At 35.6% G+C, this 25,408-nt stretch overlaps 1 protein-coding gene across 5 annotated transcripts in view; it reads right to left on the bottom strand.

Moving 5' to 3' along the window:
* The window catches only part of RICTOR (RPTOR independent companion of MTOR complex 2), a 57,517-nt gene that overhangs the window by 8,731 nt on the left and 23,378 nt on the right, over positions 1-25,408 (bottom strand). Inside the window, exons 13-36 of one of the 5 annotated variants that reach the window (XM_032212772.1) lie at positions 25,040-25,130; positions 24,824-24,890; positions 24,615-24,695; positions 23,797-23,897; positions 21,947-22,109; positions 21,576-21,677; positions 21,426-21,472; positions 19,642-19,777; positions 18,797-18,844; positions 17,954-18,156; positions 17,172-17,298; positions 15,731-15,895; positions 15,523-15,599; positions 14,269-14,347; positions 10,559-10,668; positions 10,365-10,452; positions 9,766-9,858; positions 8,341-8,447; positions 6,252-6,481; positions 4,204-5,227; positions 2,551-2,731; positions 2,221-2,305; positions 1,098-1,331; positions 499-657 (exon numbers count right to left, since the gene is read on the bottom strand). In XM_032212772.1, the coding sequence (XP_032068663.1) occupies positions 499-657; positions 1,098-1,331; positions 2,221-2,305; positions 2,551-2,731; positions 4,204-5,227; positions 6,252-6,481; positions 8,341-8,447; positions 9,766-9,858; positions 10,365-10,452; positions 10,559-10,668; positions 14,269-14,347; positions 15,523-15,599; positions 15,731-15,895; positions 17,172-17,298; positions 17,954-18,156; positions 18,797-18,844; positions 19,642-19,777; positions 21,426-21,472; positions 21,576-21,677; positions 21,947-22,109; positions 23,797-23,897; positions 24,615-24,695; positions 24,824-24,890; positions 25,040-25,130 (3,798 nt within the window). The remainder of the gene's footprint in view (positions 1-498; positions 658-1,097; positions 1,332-2,220; positions 2,306-2,550; positions 2,732-4,203; positions 5,228-6,251; positions 6,482-8,340; positions 8,448-9,765; positions 9,859-10,364; positions 10,453-10,558; positions 10,669-14,268; positions 14,348-15,522; positions 15,600-15,730; positions 15,896-17,171; positions 17,299-17,953; positions 18,157-18,796; positions 18,845-19,641; positions 19,778-21,425; positions 21,473-21,575; positions 21,678-21,946; positions 22,110-23,796; positions 23,898-24,614; positions 24,696-24,823; positions 24,891-25,039; positions 25,131-25,408) is intronic. The other 4 variants (XM_032212773.1, XM_032212776.1, XM_032212774.1 and 1 more) reach the window with 4 other exon arrangements.

Here is a 25,408-nt window from a genome sequence, read left to right as displayed (position 1 = left end):
AAATGGGCATACTTACTTATAAGGGGGACCATGGAAAAACAAGCAGAATGAGCTAAATCCCAATCAAAAGCCCAAAGCATATATAGCTCTTCCCAAACAGGAATGAACTATTCTGGAGGTGACTATTGGATTAGGAAAAGACCCAACGTTTCCCGTGTGCTTCATGTTCCCCTCCTACCCTATCTTTTAATGATATTTATTATTTCTGTTTTTTATTATTTTAATTTATACTAGTTTTAATATTTGTAAGCTGCCTAGGATCTCCTCTGACAAGATGGGTGGCACATAATTTTAATAAATCAATAAATAAATACTGGGAAAATATAAAAACAGAAATTCTGCAAAAAGTGGGAAAGTTAGTAATGCCTGGATAATCAATAATCATTTTGATTATTCCAGTATTAAGAAGCAGGGTGCAAAGCTGGGATTTCTGATGAAAGCATCCAATAGCCAAGCAACAAGAACCACCAGAAGCAGCCTTTGTGAAAAATAACTCACCTATGATGAGATCAGTACTCTTAGTACTAGTAGCTGATCCATGGGATACAGCATCACTACATCCTGAAATTCCAGAAAACTTCGAGGAATGTGAAACCACATCCAAATGATTATGCATAGCCTTTCCACACCAGTCTGAATAAGGAATGTCTGAAAATTCTGATAAAGTTTGATATAAGATAGATGGAATAATTTACATAGAAAAAAAATCCAGCATGATATACATAATTTACATAGAAAGAAAAAAAACCAGCACGATACAGAACTGAATAACTTAGAAACAATCCAACCAAACATGAACTATTTTGATAACAATGCACTAATAAAGGAAAAATATTGTAATGATGAATTTATGAGGCAGGCACTATGGTTCTCAAAACAACAGTAACAAAGGGAAAGGTTAATTTCCATAGGATTTGTCACCTTGAGAAGTTAAACATTCAACGAAGGTTTCTAGCTTTCAAGATTATGAAATAAATTTTGGAATTCTGTCTGAAGCAGCATCAGAAAATGGAAGCAGAATGGACAACGCTTCCAGTCTTCTAGTTATTGCAGATTAGATTCAAGTTGCTGCCTGATGCAGATCTGGTAGCACTAACCTGGGTGACTATATGCAGAGTTCAGTTTGTTATTATGCTGACAATCGAGGATGTGTGTACAAACACAATAGAGACAATTATCTTCAGTGTGTTCTTGGAGTCCAGTGTCTTCCATGTTTTCTAGGAACTGGGAGGCATCTGAACGACTTGTGTTCATAATCTCCGTAAGACTTATCTGCTGACGAAGCATCTGGAAAGGACTCTTTACAAGCTCAGCAGACTCACATGACAAACCTGGAAGCATTTGGTTAAGCAACAGAAAATGGAACATAATGGAGCAATACAATAGCACCTTTTGCAATTAATTGCCCAGAGTTGTTTCAAAATGAGATGGGCGGCAAATATATTTAACCAATCAATCAATTCCTATAATTCTCTTAAGGCATATAAAATAATAAGCCCACATTTGAATAAATTTCAATTGTTAAGGGAACTTTGCTATAGCCTCATAAAATAAGCACACTAATAAATATCTGTTTCTCTGTATGTTGCCTAACACTACAAAAATGTTCTCAATACTTCATTTATCAAGATCCAGAGAACATTTTAGGCAATCCAGTCCTCTATGGGGCATATTCTGCTAGTACAGTGGTGGGCAATTTATTTGCCCAAGGGGCCACATGAGAAATGGACTGTTGTGGTGGGCCCCAATGCCATCGTGGGCCCTGATGCACACCACCAAAGTTCCACCATTGCTGATATCCAACGGCACCTGTGGGTCACATTGGGATCGTCTGAGGGCCAGGTGTGATCCATGGGCCATAAAATGCCCAGACCTATGCTAGTATAACATAAACCTGACTTTATGGGATATGCAAAATTAAAATGCTGTGAAGTAATGTCCTACCATGTAGTTACCTCTCTATATCTCTTTTTTTGTCTGCATGAAGATAATTCCATTTGAATATAAGGCACAATATAAGCCACAATGCTTTGAATATACTCTCAGAAGTGAAAGTCCTAGAATCTGTGCTATGAAACATGACTGTCATATTTCATATTTCAGATCACAGGGCTTAGTAATCAGCAGTTGGGATAAACACTTTCTTCCTAAAAAAGGAGGTGCAGAGCTTAGGGAAAGTGGCAGGCGACTATGTAAGCCAAAAGAGAATAGAAAGCATACCTGAAGCATCCTGGGCAAAGACTCGACTGCCCCGATCATCATAAGAAAGCATAGTTTTCTTCTGGAAATATGGGGTTTCTTTTACCTGAAATATTTTAAGGCAAAAAATTATGCAGATCAAGTTTTAAAAATAGTCATTATTTCTGGAAACACTGAGTAATTCCAGTGTGAAGTATTTAACATTCAACCATATTCCAGTAAGTGTAATAAATTGCAGAATGTTCTCTATATATTAGGGCTAGGGTGAAATTAAGTGTTTGATGCAGAATAGCAACCCAATACTTAATATAACTAATTCCCTCTCTTAAGATAAAAATATTGTCCACATACCTGAAATATTTCATTGATGTCAACCGGGAGAGCAAGTCCAATGTAATCGTCTGAGCTACCATAGGTAGCATTAGACACCATGGAACGAACAGAAGAAGAACGCTGCAGTGTATTTTGGTTTATAGGGCTTAATAAATCTTCTTTATCTAAGGATGATGCATAGCTCAAAGCTCTCATGAATCTGTAACATGTAGAAGGAGCATATTTAGAATAACAGCCCTGGTTTTATTATAATGAGTATCATATTTTAAAATACCATGGCTAATTTTAGTTCAAGTATCAGTTTGGTGTAGTGGTTAAGGCACCAGGCTAAAATTAAAAGACCATGAGTTTTAATCCTGCCTTAGGTATAAAACCAGATGGGTGACCTTGTCGCTCTCTCCCAACCCTAGGAAGAAGAAAGCCACTTCTAAAAATCTTGCCAAGATAATTGCAAGGACTAGTCCAGGCAGTCACCAGGACTTGAAGAAACACCAAAAAAGTACAAAATTCATATGCTATTTAATATTTATCTAGTCTTGATTAAATAAAATAGAATTTCTGATGCTTCCTGAATCTGAATGGTATCATGCTGTCTAGTAAAAGCCTTATAAAAAGTAGGGGTCTGTATGTGTTAAATCAGAAAAGATGGGTGATAATAACAGCACAAATAAGCCACAATCCTTTTATATGTGATTCATTCATTCATTTATTCATTCATTCATTCTCTCTCTCTCTCTCTCTCTCTTACACACACACACACACACACAGTTATTGTGATAACAACAAAGAATAATTCTGCCATGGCAGCACTCCGCTGTAGCCAGTATGGATCATCTAAAAATGTCCTAAGTCATTCTTCATTCATTTGGAATCATAGGCTACTAATACCTCTAAAAAACAAGATAGCAATGGAAATAGCACTTAAGAGTTATATACCGCTTCAAGTACTTTACAGCCTCTCTAAGCAGTTTTACAGAGTCAGCATATCGCCCCCAACAATCTGGGTCCTCAGATGGTCAGAGAATAGCTAAATGTAAAGTTATATGAACATTATTAATTCACTTAAATATGAATGAGCAGTCTCTGATTTTTTCAGACATGTTCAGGAAAGAGATAGCAGAAGGACTTCATACTGCTAGATAATTGATTTAATTGCAGGGAAGAAAAGCAACATACAAATACACTACCAGACACTACTACTACCAAACACAGACATCATTTCCCCTAGATGTTTAAATGTTAACACCTTTTCTTTTCACCATTTTAAACCATTTTCTCCAGCTTTAAAATTAGAAACCACCTGTGCATGATTATCCAGTTGTTCTATCTCAGGGTATCAAACTCGCTTCATCACGGTGGTGTCATATGACGTATTGGGACATTCCCCCCCCTTTGCTAAACTGGGCATGGGCATGGCCAGCAATTGACAGATCCGGCCCACGGGCCACGAGTTTGCCCTGTTCTATCTAGCTTAAGCAGTGCTAATTCTCTCTTCACATCTTGACGCCTTACAGCTGTTTTAGCAGAGGTAAAAATATTATAAAAGTCTTCTTGGAAAACAGATGTTCCTCAAAATGTCCTGGGAGAATAGAGAGATCAGTATTTCTTTAAAAAAAAATTCCTCTCCCATGATAATTTTAATGATGAACAGCAGAAGACGATATTACTCACCGGTTGGGCGTTAGTCGAGAGTCTAGGCTACCAGATTTACTTGTGATTGTGTCTGTGAAGAGTACATCCTTTGCTGGAGAAGCCAGGGCTTCAGAATGTGACAGAGAGGGATGCATCCTCTGCTGTTGCAAGCGTTTCAGGGTTGCATATCCAAATGCATCTCGAGAACTGGTGTAGCTAAAATTATAGTCAGCCAGGCTTTTTATAGTAGCGAGGGAAGGAGCTTTTAGTGACTGGGCCCTCCGAGGAAGCGTGTGCGAAGACCCTGGCGGTACCAGGGAGACAGAATTTGACTTTGACAGAGGGAGGTGGTTAGACTGTGGGGTGGAACACTGAATTGTTTTAAGGGTCTTAGTACTCACCACAGTACTTAAGCTCCCACAGTCAGTGTCTATATTGGTAGCATCCACTCCCATAGTCTCTCGGGAAGGGCTTGAGCTCATTGAACTTATGCCACTTGTGGTCGTGTCCGTATTGAAACTCAAACTACGACTCTTGAAATGAGTCTGCGTGGAACCTTCTAGGAGTCTCTCTCGGCTGGAGTTTTCCCTGTGATTTTCATGGCCAAGACTTTTGGGAAGCTTAAGGTCATTTTCACCAATACTTGGAGTACTATCGGCATCTTCGCTATGCTTGCTCCCAACAAATGAAGTTTCTAGTTTAGTGTGAATTTTAGGAACCTTGAACACTGGAGTAAAGTCATCTCCCCGTGTAAAATCCATGCTGCTGCAAGGTTCCGTTACTGTCCGGTTTCGCCTTAAACCCATCTTGTTCTCCAAGGAAGACAGCTTGCCTGCTTTGGGGTCACTGCTGCTCCTCAGCTTTTTATTGGGTAGGGTAAGAGAATTCAAGATGCGATTCCTGACAAGTCTGCGGGAGGAGAAAAAGGGGAAGGGATTGCGGTCCTTATCCTTCACAGGCCCGGTATGGTCATAGAGATTCTGTTCTGCATCTTCTGAGATATTTAAGAAAAATGTGCTAGTGGAGGTGCTGCCAATCCGGTCATCTTCCAGGATGAACATGCCTGAAATGAAAACAAATGCTCATGTTAATTATGTCAATTAAGGTTAGTTCTACAAAGAAGCTGAACAATAAATGAAAGCAACAAATATAGAGTTTATTGGGGATGAAATCTTTACCAATATCATTTTACAATTAGGCCAGGAAACTTTCTCCTCCAATTTAGCGATAGAGTACCTGGATTTCATCTCAGCATGTTAATCATGACAAGTATTTATGACATTGTTTTCACCAATTTAAATTTTTACATAAGAGTTCTTATTTAAGCATGCATTTTAAATCTACATTTTCATATAGATCATTGATCATACAATTAAGAAATGAAAAAAATATTTGATTTTTTTCAAATGTAAATTATGCTTGAAATGAGTCCCAGCATAGATTAAATGTCTATTGGCTCCTGTATCATGGTCCCAATCTGGATCTGCCACAGATTTGCAATTTACTTCTTAAAAAGCAAGCAGCTGCTAGTTATATGAATGGTTTCTGAACTAATATTATCTCAAGATCTTGGAAAAACTAAATCATTCTTTCCAAAAATGAGTTCAGAGGTGCAGGATGTACCTAAGTATTTCTGGCTAAGAAACCACTGAGAGCTACTAGCAAAACAAGCGAACTAAATTCACCAACAAATACATCTCACAAAAATAAAGTTTGCCCACCTCTTCGCTAATTTATGACTGCAATAACACATTATTGATGTTAACATATTACCATTAATTTCAATTATTAAAATTAACATTATTTACCTTAATATAATTTGGAATTATGTTCCTTGTCCACAATAAACCAAAATTATTAATTAGGTGTAAAAGACTTTGTTGTTCGTTTACAATATGATTCTAAGCTGCCTCTGCTCAACAAGATGAAAGCAAAAAAAAAAAAAAAGTCTTATGAGGTAGCATGACCTAATCTATATTGTACTTTATGAAGCACGTTCAATGAAAAAGGTCAGCCTTGTAATCTACATGTTTTTCGAAGAAAGAAGGAAGACATTTGTTAGCTACTAGGGCTGCCAAATAGCTTACTTGATGGTGCAGATTCACTTTCACTGTTATGTCTTGAACTGGTAGATTCAGAGTTCAAACTAAGAGTGCTGGGAATAGAAGAGAGTTCATTGCAGAGTTGCTCCACATCATCGGGAACTACTGGCCAAGGTTGCCTTCGACTGTGTCTTACTGCATCCCAATTGTGATGTTTCAGAATATCACAGCCTTGCTTTGTTTTCGCTATTAGGCCAAGCACATAGACACAAGTCCTACATTTAAAGAATAAAAGTTAAATGAAAATCTATTATGAAGTTAAGTGGTAATGCAATGCAGTTGAACTCTAGAAAAATGTTTTCTCTGTTCCTTTTGAATTTGCTGTCCCAGGTCTCCCTAGGGCCATGATGGCGAACGTATGGCCCCGTGTGGGCACGCAAGCAGCTCCAGGGCAGCTCCACTGCGAATGCACACGTACCTCCTTCCACCAGCTGATTTTTGGGTCTGTCGTGCAAGTGCATGACATGTGCGCATGTGCTGGGGTGGGGGGTTGCAGCACCCCCTATGCTTCATTTTTGGCACCAGGAGGCTTCAGGGAGGGCCTCAGGAGCCCTGAGGGAGGCCATTTTCACCCTCCCAGAGGCATGAGGAAAGCCTCCGGAGCATGGGGAAGGTGAAAACTCCTCCACCAGCATGGGGTGGTGGTGGTTGCTCGCTCATGTGTGGGTGGGTGGTTGCGTGTGCATGTGTGGGGTGGTCGTGTGCGCATGTGCAGGTGGGCGGGGGACATTGCATTGTGCATACACAATTTCGGCACGTGAGGACAAAAACATTCACCATCATTTGTCTAGGGATTTTCAAAATAATCAGCATGAAACACTGACCCCCCCCCCCAAACATTACAACAGTACTCAAGTTTTTACTGCAACAAAAATACAGATCTACTAAATAACTGGGGAATAATATCAACAGTTTTAATTAATGTATTTCATTTTTTTCCTTGCTTAATTACACCTGAATGAATAACCTTTTTAACTATTTACTGTTAAATAGTTAAACAATTTACTGTTAAACTATCTGAACACATTTAGAACTTAAAACAGAGAAACTGTGCTTAAGCTCCAACACCTTTCAAATTGCTTAAATTGCTTTTGCATTTACTTCAACTGGAGGAGGTAGCTAATATTTCAAGATGAAAGAAAGGCAATTAAAAAGGGGCTAGGCAGTTTGAGAAGTGGGCTGAAATGATTAAGATGGAATTGAATGGAGAGGAATCTAAAGAATGAAGAAAAAAAAGTAAGGCACAAATATAAGATGGGGGGGTGAGGATGGCAGTATGATAGTAAAATATGCAAAAGCTATCAAGAATTATTGTGAATTACAATCTACGACAGCACTGATGCAATTGCAAAAAACAAACAAACAAACAAAAAAAACGAGAGCCAAATGGTATCCTAGGGTGTATTAACAGAAACACAGAGTCCAGATGGCAGAAAGCAATTGTTCTCTTCTATCTTACCTCGATTAAATCTCACGTGGCATATTCTATCCAGTTCTGAACACTACCTTTCAAATAGGATAGTGACAAATTGGAGCAAGATCAAAGGAATGCTACCGAAATTGTAAAAGTTCTAGAAACCACCCTGTGAGGAATATAGTTAAAGGATATGGGTATATTTAATCTACTAAGTCTCTTCCAATATAATAATCTCAAAACTGTCACTCTGGAGAGGGAGTGAACTTATTTTCTATAGCTTCAGAGGGCAGGACCAGAATCAATGGATTAAATCTTGAAGGAAGCAAGTTCATGCTACATGTCGAAAGGAAATTCCCGACTATACAAATTGTCAGCTGTGGACCAAAAAATAGCTAGTTCTCCATGGTGATGGTTTCAAGCCATAACAACATTTTAATTGAAATGTGAGATATCCTTTGCTAGAGGTCTTCCAACAGACTGAATGGTCATATATCTAAGATGCTCTACTAGATACTGCAGAGATCGCCTGAGAGAAGGTTGACCTCTGAGATCTCTTTCAGCTCTATGATGTCATAAAATATAAATATATTGATGCTCAGACAAAATTAACTGTTCACAGACATTTTACACTACCATTTCCAGTTTTCAAGTGCTTACCCTCTAATACAAAGGACCTCACAATGCTGGGCAAGTGCCAATATATCGGGTATTACATTTTCCTCCTGAAGCAAATTCAATCCCCAGTTTGAAGATCCAATATTTCCCTTAAATATAAATAAATGTCAATAAATAGAAAATCAAGGAATGTTTGACAAAAGACAGTGATTTATAAATTCAGAACAGATTTTGCATAACTGGTACACTGTTTCTACTTACATAAGTATCTACTTGAGCCATAGAAGGACATTCTTTTAAAAATATTGGCATCACTCTATTGTAGTCTAATTTTCAACTTCCGCAAGGAATATGTTTTTTAAAAATCCATTTAATCTATTTTATTACGCTAATAAAATATGGTTAATGTGGCTAAAATTACAGGCTTGTAAAATTCCCTTCTTCTACTAAAGGAGTCTTCCTTTGTAGGAGTAATCAGAACCATTGGATTCAACCCACAGGATATCATGTATAATATCCAACATTTAACATCAACAGTCCCTTTCCTGGGTTAACAACCCGAAGTCAAATGGATAAACCATAAATTTGATAATTAACAGTGTGATATCCATGATTTATTAACCAAGAAAAATGGTGCTTCTCATAATGACGCAAAGTAATTTTGGCAGCCAACTGCAGCAAGTTATTGTTTTTTCCCAGGAAATGTTTGCAATATTACCCTAATGTTTTCTTTGTGATTCAGGTAAGTTAAATTAGTTGGAAAGCTAAAGAAACTTTTTATTTTTCCCACTGGAAACAAGTAAGACACAGGGTTATTAATGTTGAAAGACTTGTGCCAAACTTTGACAATCTTTATGTATTGGTTTAATCGACATAGATCAATGTAATCTCTAAATTTGTATAGTGAATAAAGGAGAAACCATAAAGGCTGCAGTTGTTATTGCCAGACATAATTTAAAATTAATTCTTTTCCCAAAATATTTGCTTTTATTTTTTATAATTTGCATGGTTTCCTTCAAATCCTCATAGAGGAACATAAAAAGCCATCTTCTTAATGACTTTTGAAAGTCTTAAATCCTTCCAGTTCATCTTCCAAACTAGAAATATAACACAATTCTGCTGACCATTATATTTTCATTCAGAAAGCATTTGCCTTCTTCTTAGTTCATTTGTCTGTCTAAGTACAAATATATTATTTATAAATTCCATCGATTATTTTAATTATTTAACATTTTCTTACTGGCTGCTTTTAGCATCATTTTTAGTTAAAAAAATGAAGTCTTACATGTTATTTCACCTCTCTATAGCAATTTACAAACATTTCAGAATAGAAGCAAACTGGTGATCTCCAACTGATACTTAGTTGTAGATATATATATATATATATATATATATATATATATATATATATATATATATATATATATATATATATATATTAAAAGGTAGTAGATATTTTTAACTAACCAGTGCCCAAAGAGCAGCTTTTAGTTGCTTAATCCCCTCCCATTTTTCCAGCATAGGGGAACGGATAGTGTAACTCAGGTCAGGAACAATACTCTAAACAACAACGACAAAAACAACAACCACAGTGCAATTTAATTTATTTATCAAGTGTTCAATTCTGTTTTCATATGACAGCAGTGCTAATATTTATGCTTTTAATCACATTTTCACATCTTGTAGAGGCAAAACAATGTCACTGCAATGGAGGCCATCTATTTCTGCAGACTAAAGAAATTGGGATTATCAAGGGTGAAGGAGCAAGAAGCTGAAGTATTTCTTCTTAGCCTTATAAATTAATCCTCAGCAATTATTCCCATCAGTTAAAAGGAGAGAGCGCATGCATGAATTCTGGCAATTGTTTAACCTTATATGTGATTTCACAAATCCTGACTTGCTTATCGAGTCAATGCTGGGTAAGTCAAGTCAAATTGCCTTGTAGCGTGAATTATGCTACATACTTCTGAATAAGTAATAGGCAAATAAATGCTAAAGATAGTGAAAAGAGTATAGCATTTAATTAATACTAATTTATTTGAATCAATTACATTAAATTTTCTCACCTGAGCTTCCAACAAATGACAGCCAGTTTTGTGGTGCACTAGTTGGCCATAGAGGTGAATTGGCAAGTAAACATGTGGCCGCTGTAATCTGTGGGGAAGAAAAATGATCGGTTTGCATTAAATTAATTCTAACAATTTTAAAACCATTTGCATAACTACAGGCATTGCTTTAACAAACGAGTCAGTTATTTTACCTTTGGTTGCTCCGACGAACATAATTATCACCATCAACAGGTTTGCGGTACGTAGTAAGTGCTTCATTTAATTGTTCTTCTATCAAGTCGACATATTTTAAATTGTATTCCTAGGATATAATGGAATACAGAGGTCTTCAGAAAAACATTTTCTCTAGCAATAAATTATGTTTATAAACACATTACAAAAAAATGTTCCTAACACCAATATTTTATCATGCTCACTGGAAGTTGATTTTATGATCAAAATACTTTAAAAGAATGTCTCTATGAGAGACAACAAGATTGAGCAAGATCAATACAATGCAATTTTCATTGGTTCAGGTTCACAACTTTACAAAAGTAAGCCTGACTATCCTATACAACTCTTTTATTTGATTATATATTTATTTTTCTATAATCAATTGGAATAGTTGGCATCAATGATAATGCCTCTCCATTCATTTGTTACAGCAGGATGTTCATCGTGCAAAGTAGTCAAAGGATAAGTTCTCCTATTATTAAACCCACACAGCTTCTTTCAGTAGGACAATATTTCCACAGGTTATGTGGAAATGTTAGTTTAGTTTCAGCAAGCACTTCTAATGAAAGGGGTAGTTTTGGATAGGACTAATTTGGAGAATGTGGATCAAATGTAACTTTTAAAAATTGCTTTGTCTTTAAATCCCTCACTTTCCTCCTTCCATCCAAACAATATTACATGTGATTTACCTTCAAACAATTTTAATATTATGGGTGAAACTTGAAAAATTAGAATATCGTGGAAAAGTTCATTTATTTCAGTAATGCAACATAAAATGTGAAACTAATATATGAGATAAGACTCATTACATGCAAAGCAAGATAGTTTAAGCCGTGATTTGTCATAATTGTGATGATTATGGCTTATAGCTCATGAAAACCCCAAATCCACAATCTCAGAAAATTAGACTATTACATGCAAGCAATAAAACAAGGATTGTACATAGAACAATATCCGACCTCTGATAAGTATAAGCATGCATATGTACTCAGTAATTGGTTTGGGCCCCTTTTGCAGCAATTACTGCCTCAATGTGGCATGGCATGGAAGCTATCAACCTGTGGCACTGCTGAGGTGTTATGGAAGACCAGGATGCTTCAATAGTGGCCTTCAGCTCTTTTTGCATTGTTCAGCCTCATGTCTCTTATCTTTCTCTTGGCAATGCCACATAGATTCTATATGGGGTTCAGGTCAGTCGAGTTTGCTGGCCAATCAAGCACAGTAATCCCATGGTCATTGAGCCAGGTTTTGGTGCTTTTGGTAGTGTGGGCAAGTGCCAAATCCTGCTGGAAAATGAAGTCAGCATCCCCATAAAACTCGTCTGCGGAAGGAAGCATGAAGTGCTTCAAAATCTCCTGGTAGACGGCTGCGTTGACCCTGGACTTAATGCAGCACAGTAGACCAACACCAGCAGATGACATGGCTCCCCAAATCAACAAAGACTGTGGAAACTTCACACTGGACTTCAAGCATCTTGCAGTGTGTGCTTCTCCATTCGTCCTCTAAATTCTTGCTCTCATCAGAAAAGAGGACTTTGGACCAATGAGCAACAGACCAGATATGTTTTTCTTTAGCCCAGGTAAGACGTTTCTGATGTTTTTGTTGTTAAGAAGCGGCTTGACAAGAGGAATACAACATTTGAAGCCCATGTCCAGGATCCGTCTGTGTATGGTGGCTCTTGATGCACTGACCTCAGGCTCAGTCCACTCCTTGTGAAAGTCCCCAACACTTTTGACTGGCTTTTTCCTGACAATTCTCTCCAGGCTGCCGTCATCCCTGCTGCTTGTACACCTTTTTCTTCCACTCTTTTCCCTTCCACATAACTTTCTATTAATGTGTTTTGATACAGCACTTTGGGAACATCCAACTTCTTTTGCAATTACCTTTTGAGGCTTTCCTTCCTTATGGAGGGTGTCAATAATGGTTTTCTGCACAACTGTCAGGTCAGCAGTCTTTCCCATGATTGTGATTCCTATTGAACTAGACTGAGAGACCATTTAAAGGCTCAGAACCCTTTGCAGGTGTTATGACTTAATTAGCTGATGAGAGTGGGACACTTTGAGCCTAGAATATTGCACCTTTTCACAATATTCTAATTTTCTGAGATTGTGCATTTGGGGTTTTCATGAGCTGTAAGCCATAATCATCACAATTATGACAAATCACAGCTTGAACTATCTTGCTCTGCATGTAATGAGTCTATCTCATATATTAGTTTCACCTTTTAAGTTGCATTACTGAAATAAATGAACTTTTGCATGATATTCTAATTTTTCGAGTTTCACTGTATATTACTTTTTAACATGGGCTGGCAAATAATTCTGATTTTGTGGACCACTGAGTCTTAGACCCCCAGGAGTCCTAAGACCACATTTTAATACTGATCTAAGAAGATTATATTCTAAGAACGATATTCTAAAACTACAATTTTTATAAAAATTAAATACTAAGTATAATTAAAACTGTTTTAAGATTCTGCAAAATTTTCATGCACTACTCTTTTTAAATTGAGCTTGTGTACAAACTCAATCACCTGAGGGATGACTCATACCCTGGACGGCATTTCTTTACCCTCCTACCATCAGGAAGGAGATGTAGAAGCACAGCCAGCTGCACAAACAGTTTCTATCCATGGTCTGTCAGACTCCTGAATGCGAAATAACATCATAACTACATAGTGTGATGGACTTGCAGGGCCGGCGCAATGTGTAACATGTTCACACTGGTGCAATAGGATTGGGTCCTTATTAATATGATTTATTGGGTTAGGGATTTTCTGTCTTTACTGAGAATTGTATTGTGTTGGGGGGGGGGTGCACTGAGGGAGCTCAACCAATCTCATTGCACATATATTGTGCATTGACAAATAAATTATTATTATTATTACCCTCCAAGAAATGGCTGTCTAAAATTTTAATTTGAATATTGTTTATGCCACTAAACTATTTATTCAAACTGATTAACCAAGGTAAATTTTAAGTATAATTTTTCCAAACATCAGCATTTCTAAGCACAAGAAGTCACATGGAAGGAGATGAATATGTACAGGTGGTATCCTTGCTTAACAGAATTGGAACTAAAATTTCCATCCTTAAATGATGTGGTTTTTAGCTGTATATCAAGTTAGGACACTGTTTAGTGACAGAATATTCAATAGTCCTGTTTTTGGTCATCAGACTAGAACTGCACTGTTGTTAGGCAAGGATCTTGTGCTTTTCCTGCCTGCCATGCTCCCCTCTGTTTAAACTCCCCCCTCTCCCCAACTCTCGCCATGTCTGCTATTTTGGCCACACTGCTGTTTTCTTCCTCTTACTGCCATCATAACTTCAAACAGTCTCTGAATGAATGGTTGTTAAGTGAGCACTACCTGTATTTAAAATTATTCTGAAATCAATGCATTGATAGTCTTCCTTACGAACACTTGTGTCCCTAATATTTGCTGGTAACAAAGTAGGCTCAGGTAAAGACGCAGCCTTCCATCCTTCCGAGGTGGGTGAAATGAGGACCCAGAGTGTGGGGGCAATTTGCTGACTCAATTTGCTAAAAATCTGTAAACCGCTTAGAGAGGGCTGAAAGCTCTATGAAGCGGTATATAAGTCTAATTAATAAATAAAATAAATAAATAAATAATAGCTGACACACATATAACAGAGTTCCAAGGAATGATTCTAATTTGATAATTAAATACCTTCTGCCATTTCTCCATTTGTTTTGTTACATAGCCTCGTTCGTTTAAATAGGAAAAGCCTTTCGGGATTGATAAAAATCTGAAAAAACCAAACCAAACCATTGTTTGTAAAATAAATTCACAACAAATGCAAATTAATTACCGTATTTTTCAGAGTATAAGACACACTGGACTATAAGATGTACCAAGGTTTTGAAGAGGCAATTTTTTTTTAAAAAGTAGGTAGATAGCTAGAGGGATAGACAGGGAGAGAAAGAGAGAGAAATACAGTATGTAGGTAGGGAGAGAGAGAGAGAGTAGTTAGGTAGATAAAGAGATAGAGAGAGAGAGAAATAGAGATATAGAGAAAGAGAGTGTAGGTAGATAAGTAGGTAGAGGGATAGAGAGATAGAAATAGAAAGAGAGAGAGAAATACAGTAGATAGGTAAGGAGAGGGAGAGAGAGTGAGTAGGTAGGTTGGAAGGTAGAGGGATATATATAGAGAGAAATACAGTAGATAGATAGGGAGAGAGAGATAGAGTGGGTAGGTAGGTAGATAAAGGGATAGAGAGAGAAATAGAGAGAGATACAGTAGATAGGTAGAGGGAGAGAGAGTGTGTGTGTAGATAGGTAGGTAGGTAGAGGGATAGAGAGAGAGAAATAGAGAAATACAGTAGGTAGGTAGAGAGTGTGTGTAGGTAGGTAAGTAGGTAGAGGGATAGAGAGAGAAATAGAGATAGAGAGAAATACAGTAGATAGGTAGGTGTTTCTGCTGGCACAGCACTTGATGAATGTAATTCTCATCAATCAGTTAAAAAGCTTTCCAAAAGGGGAAAAAAAACATTTTTGCACTTTGTAAACTCCCCCAAACGGCCCGTTTTTCACAAAAATGTGCCCGTTTTTTTCTTCAAAAAAAGGTATGTCTAGCCTTGGGGGGCTTGCAGTGCTCCTGGGAGGTGTGTGTGTGTGTGTGTGTGTGTGAAACGAACAAAAAACGGTGCGTTTTTTGTCAAAGAAATTGCATGCATAGCCTTATGGAGGCTTACAGAGTGCTGCTGGGGGCTGGGGAGAAAAAAAAATGGCCTGTTTTTGCTCATTTCTGCCCTCCCCAGCCCCCACGAGCTCTCTGAAATCGTCCATAAGGGTATGCACGGCCATTTTGATGAAGGGGCGGGGCTTCGGGAGGCAAAAAATGCTGTATTCAGTGTATAAGATGCACCCAGATTTTCAGCCTCTTTTATGAGGAAAAAAGGTGCGTCTACAGTAAATGTTTACCTTAGCAGCAGAAGCATTCCCTTGTCTCCTAGATGAGAAAGTGCTGGTTTCATTTGAATGAGGGCATGAAGATTAGCCTAAAAAAGAAAACGAGGGACAGAGTTAACATGGTATAACAATTTAATTATTAATATAATATATAAGCAGGATTAATATAAAAAATAAGGCTTATTTCTTCTTCAACCAAGTAAGAAGGAAAAAGTCTCACCTTGTCTTCACATGCTTCATCAAGGATATCAAGTGCTTCAGAAGAAATGGCTTTATTTTTGTCATGAAGCTGTGTGACAAGTAACTCAATTCCCCAATTGCTGAAGAACTCCACATTGGCCCTCAGAAGTACTCGGAGGTGTTTTGTAGCATATAACCTACAATTCTATGAAACAAAAAACAAACAGATCATTGGAAAACCACAAAATGGAACTTGATTAGCAATTGGGTTTACATATACAACACGTACATGTCCTTGTACAAATGATGTCAATTTCAGATCAAAAGTTGGAGTCTAATTGATCTAAAAACTTCTGTCTTCCATAACATTTTCCCCAGTGGTGGGTTCCAGATCCCGGTGCAACGAGGCCGGGCATCCACCACATGAACCAGTGCAGTGCGCGCACTAACGTGCACATGCGTACTTACCGCCTCTGACGCTCCAGCTACTTGGAGTGTCACACATGCGCGTATGCTCCGTGGGCATGCACATAAGCCCCTAAAACGTCAAATACCAGTAAGGAGCATGGGCGGATGGGCGGGCCCTCTGGAGCACCGTACCGGAATGGTATCTGGTGCTCCCAGCAGGCACCGGTACTAACCCACCATTGATTTTTTCCAAATATAATATATTTAATTGAAAGAAAATTAAAAAGAAAGATTAGGTCCCTTGCTCCAACATTCTCCTTAAATGGGGAGGGGACGATATAGCATTAGTTTCACTATAACTACAGTAAAAGACACAGATAAGCTTTTTCTATCAACCTTTCCAGTGGGCCTTTTTTGAGGAGGGAGAAAAAGAGATTTAATTTAGAATCAGATTTTTTGGGTTAAATATCACATGTGTAAGTGTATATCTGTACAGTGATGCTTAAAAATTTATGAATCAATTTGACTTTTCAATATTTCTGCATAAACATGATTTAATTTAACTTGGGCAGATGAATAAAGTAAACTGCAGCAGAAATGGTAATTTATAGTAAAGAATTCGCTGAGAAATGTATAATCTGGACACATATAATGCAGTTTTATAAATTCAACTTTTTCCATGGCTCCATGTAAGGGTTTACTTTTGTTTAGCATGATTCACTGCATTTTATTGTAAGTGAATTTATTTAAAATTGGTTATATTTATATGATTTTATTACTGTGTTGGCATTATCTTTCATGGCTTAAACCAGCTGAGTAGCCATGAACTTGACAGATGGCTAAATAAATACCTTACTTTTATAGGTTTATCTACAGTATTATGATGTATTTATCTCTTACCATCTTTCAGGACATTCCTTCATAAGGGTATGAAGGGTGAAAGACAAAGGCTGACTCAGGTCACCCAGTTAGTTTCAAGCTTATGTCTGAGAAAGGATTCAAACATAGTTCATCATTTCAGCTTCTATACCATAGCATGAAAACATGAATAAGATAATCTGCCTTTCACTTACATCAGTTGATGCTGTTAGGATTTTAGAAAGGATGACTCTTGCTAAACCATCTCTGCTGTAGTCTAAACTAGAAACTGTCAGTTTGAGTAAGTGATCTTGATTCTTCAAGGAACACAGATTAAGGAGACTGGAAAGAAATGAACAATGAATAGAATTCTAATAAGATATGGATATATGCTTATAACTAAAACAGAATCTAAAAAGATGAGATTGTAGTTAAGAAAAGCAGTGTGATCTCTATCTAAATTTCTATTATTTTCCTGTTCTTCTATTGATGTCTCTTACTGTTGAAGTTTGAAGTTAATTGGGCCAAAGAATAACTTTGCCTAAGTTACTTTCCAATAATTTTTACATATTTATTTATATGAGTTCTATAGCTGCCTATCTCACTAAGTTATTCAGGGCAGTATACATCATAAAACATATAAGAATATTATTATGGCATTTAAAGAATATACATTGATTTTTCCACCATTTTTCCAGGGGAAATCACAAGTGCTTAGCTCTCATTACATTCTATAAATATGAAATGTTTACTCTGGAAGCATTAAGAATATATTTATCTTCAACAGTCTTTAAAATGCTGGTAATTTGTGTTCAACATTTTTACAAATAAAATCTAAAATAAATTGCTTCTCTGAAAATAAAAAGTTAATGTCAACTAGTCACAGTTAACTATAGTTTACCACATATTCAGTGATGACACACATTAAGATAATTTCTATGTTTAAGTTTCTGGAAACTCAACATTTCAAAAACTATTTTTGTAACTAAATACATACCACTGAAATACATTACACTTTTCAAGCATTTTCACTCCATGGGGATGACAGGAGAGGGTACCAAAAAATAAGAAGTAGTGCTGACTAAGTGTATTAAGTAAACCATTGTTCTGGAGACTGCGTTCTGGTTTCAGTCCCGAAGAAATGTTAAGCCAGTGCACAATATCTCTTACTAACTCTTCGAGATATCCATGCCCATCCTGCTTTAAAAGGAAGGAACGAAAAACTTTATTTAGGTTACTTTTCGCAAATTCTCCTTGCTCAATGAAAAAAAGCACAATAATATATTTTCAACTTTTCTGGCGTATAAAACGAACAACTGCTGAGTTCTCTAGAAAAGCAGCACAAAAGGAAATTATTATAAAATTTCTATAACATATGACATTTTAAAATCTGTGCTTAAATCAAAGGGTATGTAATACAGAAAAGCTACTAAAAATGTATGCAACAATGCTGGGAAGTTGTTTTTAAGAAATTTAAATTACATGTGAAATGTGGAGACAATCAGTCTTGATAATGCCTCAAATGATTTTGACATAAACTGAAGGTCATTCCTTATGGGGATTACAGCAGTAATAAATATAAACAATCCACAGGCAATCCACATTTTTTTCCAAAGCTAACAATGGGAAGATAAATTACCAAGTCAAAACCAGGTTTTGGCAAAAAGTGAATTTAATCTTCTGTTGTTTTATTCTGTTATTAATGAGTTTTGTCAAAGAAATCAAGAAAAAAAGGAACCAGAATAAACATTTCTGATTTACCTTTTGCACATCACACAAAGTTAGGAATGCAAAAGGTGAACATGTAGAAACTGTAGATAATTGTTAAGTCTGTATCTACCTTTTGTTGCACCTGCCTTCCTTCCTTCTTTCCTTCCTGTCTTCCTTCCTGAGGGGCAAAAGGGCATGGTGATTGACCCATGTATCACTTCCACTCAATATTCTGAAGCAGATCAGGCCAGTACCTCAATATTCTGAAGCAGATCAGGCCAGTGCATGCCACCTTTTAAGTTTTAATTTCTAAATGTGTAATTATCTCTTAAAATGCATCTTCTGAAGCATAAAAGATGTAGGTTTCGGCTAATGTATCAACTAAGGCAAGATTTTGGTGATATAACTAGCATTTTATTTGTTTCTGAACTGATTGCAATTTATGTGTTATGTATTTTGATTAATAAACTATGAAATTGATTGGTCTGCATTACTTAGTTATTTTTTTATAACTAATCTAATGTGGTTGTTATAAAATATTGTGCTGCCTCAGGTATTTAAATAAAAGATGTGGCATTACTACTTGACAAGCAGTCAGTAGAAAATCTACTTAGTTTAATTTAATTTAATTACAGTTATTTTATTTTCCCCTATACAGCAAAGTTAAGAACAGAAATAATCACTTCAAAGAATTTTATGCATGTGGTATTCTTTTAACTTTAAATTTACTGAAACAAAACATTACCAATATCTTTTATATTACATTTTCTACTATGACCCAGAATAAGCAATATATTTGTGAATTCTATTTTTGCCCGCAAATTAAGCTATATTTACTTAATTGTAAAGATTCAGAATTAAATTCTTCCATTGAAATATTTCCAGTTTTGTTAACCTGGTAAAAATTATAGGATTTTGCATCAAACAGGAATCTGCCAGTCTTTAATTATGGCTAAAAAAGTAAATAGATTTTACCTCTTCAGATTCAAGGAGAAATTCAGTAAATTGACAACCAACAACTGTGAGCTGTTTTGACTTTGCATAATCGAGATCTAGATTGGCATACAATTTACTGCTAGGCTTGTAAAAATACATCAGCCGCCGTACAAATCTAACATCAAACAAAAGAATGAGGCAATTAAAAACATAACTAAAGGCATCTGACAATGTATGTACCGGTTTATGGTTATTTATAATACAAGATAATAATTTCATCAATCTTAAATCAAAAGAAATTTTTTACAAAATCTGTGACATTAAATCTAACTTGTCCGTGAGGTCTATTGTCAATATACTGTCAATAGCCTCTGGAAAAATGATAAAGAACTTTTTCTGTAGCTGTTTCATTTTTGTAAGACATTTACTTCAAGAAATGATTAATATGACCTCTGTCACTGTTTCTTCCTATTTAACAAATCATCTTTCTTTATTCCAATGAGGCATTTTTTTAGACTGAGGATTTTTGTCCAGTAATCCTTTCTTTTAGTTGTTCATACCTGCAATTTATTGTAATCTCAGTTACAAACACATTAGATATATTAAATATGCATTTTAGAAAATGTATAAAAATGAATCCTTCTGCCTTCCCCAAGAGGCGCAGAGGAGCATGTACGTTCGCAAATTTCCTTTTCAAGCAGTACGTCTGAACCCATGCAAGTAGGTGATTATTATATTTTATATTACAGAAATGGTAGCCGTAATTTATTAGGAACTCTGATGCACTTTATTTCTCTAACAACATATAAGCTAAAGAAGACTGCAGATGTGTATTTTCAACTCTGAATTTGTTAATGTTTAAATCTAACAAATCTTTCTCCTTTATGCTGCTTATCTGCAAATGTGAACCAAACCAACAACTTTTCATATCCCTTTGCTAACTTGTATAACATGTATAATCTTTTTCTTGAAGAGACAGGATTTAATATGAAATTTTGAGAGGAATATATTATTTAAAAGTAGCCAGTTAAAGTAAGGGTTTTTTTTTAATTGGTGGAGGGAAAAAGAAATTATTTGTCTTCCATCTTGCACTTATAGATTCTGATTTTTAACTAAATGAAATATGTGAGAAATATAATGTAACAAGTACTTTTCAAAACAAGAGACAGTTCTTACTGAAAGTTATAAAAGTAAATGGGAACTGTAATATTTCAGAGCCATCACATGATATGAGGTATCAAGCTTGGTGGGCATCCCATTCAATTTTTTTGCAACTCAAACCTTGTCTAGAAAGCTAAATTTTAAACCATGTAGGTGTACATCACTATGCTTCTGTATGAAGTTTTAGATCAGAAAATGGCCAACAGAATACTCATATAACTGGAAGCATTATAAAGATCCTTTTTTATGACCTGCTCTGTGACAACAAGATCTCACAAATTCAGTGGCTAAGACAATAGTATAATTGTTATTTACTTTCAAAACCTATCCATTTGTTCAACACCCTTAAGAATAACCTCGTGTCATGTATCCATTATAGAGGGCTAGTAATTCAGCATCTGAAAATAATTGTTTACACCTGTTTTCTTATTAAGTGGATGCCACACTAAATTTATGTTTCTTTCTGAATCTAAAATAGCTGCAAATAGTTTCATTTACAAGAAGCTAAATTCAAAATTATTGGAGGAAAAGACAATAGAATTTCCTTTTTTCTAATGTATCATCTGCTGGCTAAAATGTTACAACAACAACAACAAAAAAGCCCAAGACAAAATGAAATATTTTTGTAATTATTTTTGTCGATATAGTAGACAGTTTCATACCTGTGCAACTGTTCATCCTTGTTAGTCTTTAAGTTAATATTTGGCCACTAAAAACAGCAAATAAAAAGCATGGTAAGAATTATTCCAATTAATTTCTTGTATTTCAATTCTTAAATGCTAATTAGGGTATCATCATACTGTACATCTTACCTTAAGTATGGTCCCTATCAGATTCCAATTCCATTCCAGATTTTCTTTGTGATGAAGAACTTGGCTATCCCTCAGATTAATTAATAGTGCTTCTTCAGTATCCTTCAGCAGCAGGAAAGAGAAAAGAAAAATAAGTTAATCCCAATGTAGAGTTGCCTCTGCCTCACTGAACACATTTCAAATTAACCATACCAAAATTTATATTTTTTAAAGAAAACAAAACCCAAACCTCAAAGTTGAACTACTATCTAGGGAGACAGGCTGAAAAAAAAGTTAGCTTAGAATTACTACCTATTATAAAAGGAAGGCCTAGGGTAAAAATTATATAAGTAAGATGTTCTTTTGATGACAAAGAACCTAGATAAGTCTACCTTAAGAATAAAAATATCTTTCTGCACACGATACTGATCTCTTCGCTGATGTGTTGACATCGCTTTCTGGACAATGTGATCTAGATGAAGACTGTAAGGTTTAGGTCCTCTTTTCTTCATTTCATGAAAGCGTTTCAAGCAGTTCAGTGCAGCACTGGCCCGTCTACCAGAAGAACATAATAATGCAATTACTATATTTAATAAGGATATGAAAGTATTGGTATATTCTGTAAATCATAGGGATTTTTATGCTGACATGGCCTTATAGCTTATTGATTTGAATCCACTACAAACCAAGTCCCATTTCAGGAGTTTAGATGAAATGGCAATTATATTGCTCTGATATTCTTAAATATGCAGGCTTTCGATCATTTTATTTGTTTCATTAACAAATAATTATCAAATACAGATAGTCTTCGAATTATGACATTTGAGCCCAAACTTTCTGCTGCTAAGTGAGAGAGTTAAGGGAATTTTGCACTATTTTACAACCTTTCTTGCCATAGTGGTTAAGTGAATCACTTCAATTGTTAAGGTAGTAACATGGTTGTTAACTGAATCTTGCATCCCATTGATTCTTCTTGTTAGATGCCATATGATCCCATGACACTGCATGCCATATGATCCCATGACACTGCAACCGTCATAAATATGAGTTGCCAAGCATCTGAATTTTGATCATATAACCATGGGAATGCTGCAACGGTTGTGTGAAAAATGGTCATAAGTCACTTTTTCCAGTGCTGTTGTAACTTTGAATGGTCACTAAATGAACTGCTGTAACTTGAGGACTACCTCTATAAACAAAATTATTTGAATATAATTTACATATAGTTCGATGATAATTAATTTTGCAAATTATTGGTTCTTAACCAAGATTTAAGACTAGTGTCTTTAGAATAATTATGCAGGAGTATCAACATCTCTAGGATTTGCTGCAGTGGATATGAAATTATTTACAAATAAAAATACTATTTAAAGATACAGCATTCAACGTATGTAGTTCTAATTCATAGTTTGAAGTTTAAGTCACAGAGAAATAACTCCTGAAAATGTTAACTAATAAAATTGAAAATGATGAAAACAAAATACAATTAGCTCACTATCAATAGTGCTCTCTGGCCATAAACAGAAAAAAAAGAGAATGAATGCTAATTGGCCTTTGAGTAAGTGCTGCTGGTGTAGAAATATGCCAAATAAACTTTATGAAAGATGTACAATTTAGACAAATACAGTGGATTCAGAAAGTATTCAGTCCCTTTCATTTTTGTCAATTTTGTTACGCTGTAGCCTGATTCTACTGGAATCAGGCTGCAGCATAACAAAATTGACAAAAGTGAAGAAGGTCTGAATAGTATCTGAATTCATTGTATATGTTGTTTGCTTCTCAGAATATATTATAAAATGTTATGACTTTTTGAAAATGTGCATCTAAAATCTAACCGAAATATAACATGTAAGGAGAACTGGCAATTTCAAAACAAGAAAACAAGGTGGTTATACTTGCTTTATTTTGAAAATAAACATAATCTGTTTTAAATACTATTTTGCCAAAGGAAATTTTTAGATGAAAATAATAATACAAGGAGCAAAATCTCTCAGCAGTGTTATTTATACAACTGGTATTCCTCCGCTGATGAAAAGTTGTTTGATAGAGCAGGAACTTCCATTAATAGAAAAAAGTAGGAAACTTTCAGTGAGACGTAATTCTATCTATCTTTCTGACTCATCAGTATTCTATTTTTATAACTAAAATGTTTGATAACTAAATTGTATTCTGATGTTCATGAAAGCTGAATGTGTAGTTTTACCTTAGTGTATCTAAGCATATTATTAACATTTATGCTTACAGTCTCTTCTCCTTTACAATGTCAAAAGAAGCTGCCATATTCATTAAAGTTGGTAAGCAGTGTAAATGATGGCTGTGACAATGTGGAAGAATGGTGTTTGCCTGCAAAACAGAAACAGCTTTAGAGGTTTTGAAACCAAGTCCAATTTATTCCACCTACTCACTCCAACCCCCCACCCTGCAACTTGTTTTATTCTAATAGTATAAAGACCAGAGCTTACTTACTATAAGTAAGAAAAATACATTATTTTAAAAATACTGACTTGTGGGAAAAACTATTGGAAAACACTCCTAACTGCTTGCCTTGCTTGCAGCAAAGGAAATAGTCTACTAGATCTCATGGTAAAATATTACCTATTAATTAAAGCAGGCAACAAGCAATTGGTCAATCCTAATATAAAAATGCTGAAATGATGACTTGTGACTGATAATCTTACGTTAGTAGAGGAAGATCTCAAGTTGAAAAAAGAAACTTAACTGTGTTGTCTTAAACCAAGAAGAGATTGATTTCAGGATTATCAACAATGGATTAAAAACAAGCAATTTTGCAGTAAACTGTCCATATTTTAGATGAAGCAACTTTGATTTGTAGACCAAACCCAGAAAAGCCGTATATTTATAATAAAAGAGGGAAGGAAAATTTATTTTTGTTACTATCTTTTTTGCTAAAATAAGACGGCAACTTGAATGTGTCTTGACATCATTTTTAAGTTTTGAACATTATTTCCTTCTCCTTTACTACTGGAAATGATATCCAACATTTAGTGCCTATTAAAATGAATAGTAGCTAATCAGCTAATGACGGCAAATTTTTCTTACCATATGCAAAAGTTCCCCCAGTAAGATAGTTGCTCTGACAGATATATGATCATTGCTGCTTGTGATTACTTCAACTAGACCCTGGAATAATTAAGAAATAAAATTCTAAATATGTGGTGCACATATGACATCCATATTGCTTTACATTGAACATAATGTACTAAAGAACAGGGTTTTTTTTTGCAATTTAATTTAAAATCTGAACTTACTTCTAAGAGTCCATTTCTAATGAACGCAGAAAGAACCAGGGCCAAGTAATTGTCCATGAGGTCAGGCCTGGATAAAATAAAAAATAAATAAAATAAAAAATGACAAGCCTTCATATTGGCTATTTTTTTTTTGAAGAAAATTCAATTTCAAATCTATTTCTTTATCAAAGAAAGGCAAAAATATGTATTCTGCTAGGGTGGGTAATAGTTAAGTACCTGGATCTGGCTCGGTGAGGTAATATAACTTTAGCTTCTGCAGCTACAAAGCCATCAGAAAGTCTCCAGCTGTCCTGAAAATGGCTTGGATCTACACAAATAAAAATGTGGAAAAGAACTTAAGTTTAAAGATGGGCAGCTGAAAATGCTGTAAAATTAGGGCATGGCATTTCTCCTGTAATTTGGCATTATTATTTCTCATGGTTTCCTTAGCAGTTCTTCCAACTATTCTGCAGCGCTGGGAGAGAGATCGTGCTTGCCTTGCAAACATCATAAAAAACCTTACATTTAAAATCTTTCATGCATGATAGTGATGGTTCAAATATAAATTATTTTTCAAAAGCATCTCATATATTAGACAACAAATGA

Source organism: Thamnophis elegans, chromosome 3 (genome assembly GCF_009769535.1).
Source record: "Thamnophis elegans isolate rThaEle1 chromosome 3, rThaEle1.pri, whole genome shotgun sequence".
Taxonomy (NCBI): Eukaryota; Metazoa; Chordata; class Lepidosauria; order Squamata; family Colubridae; genus Thamnophis; species Thamnophis elegans.
The sequence above is the reverse complement of the archived record's forward strand: the minus strand, read 5'-3'. Positions and strand labels throughout refer to the sequence as shown.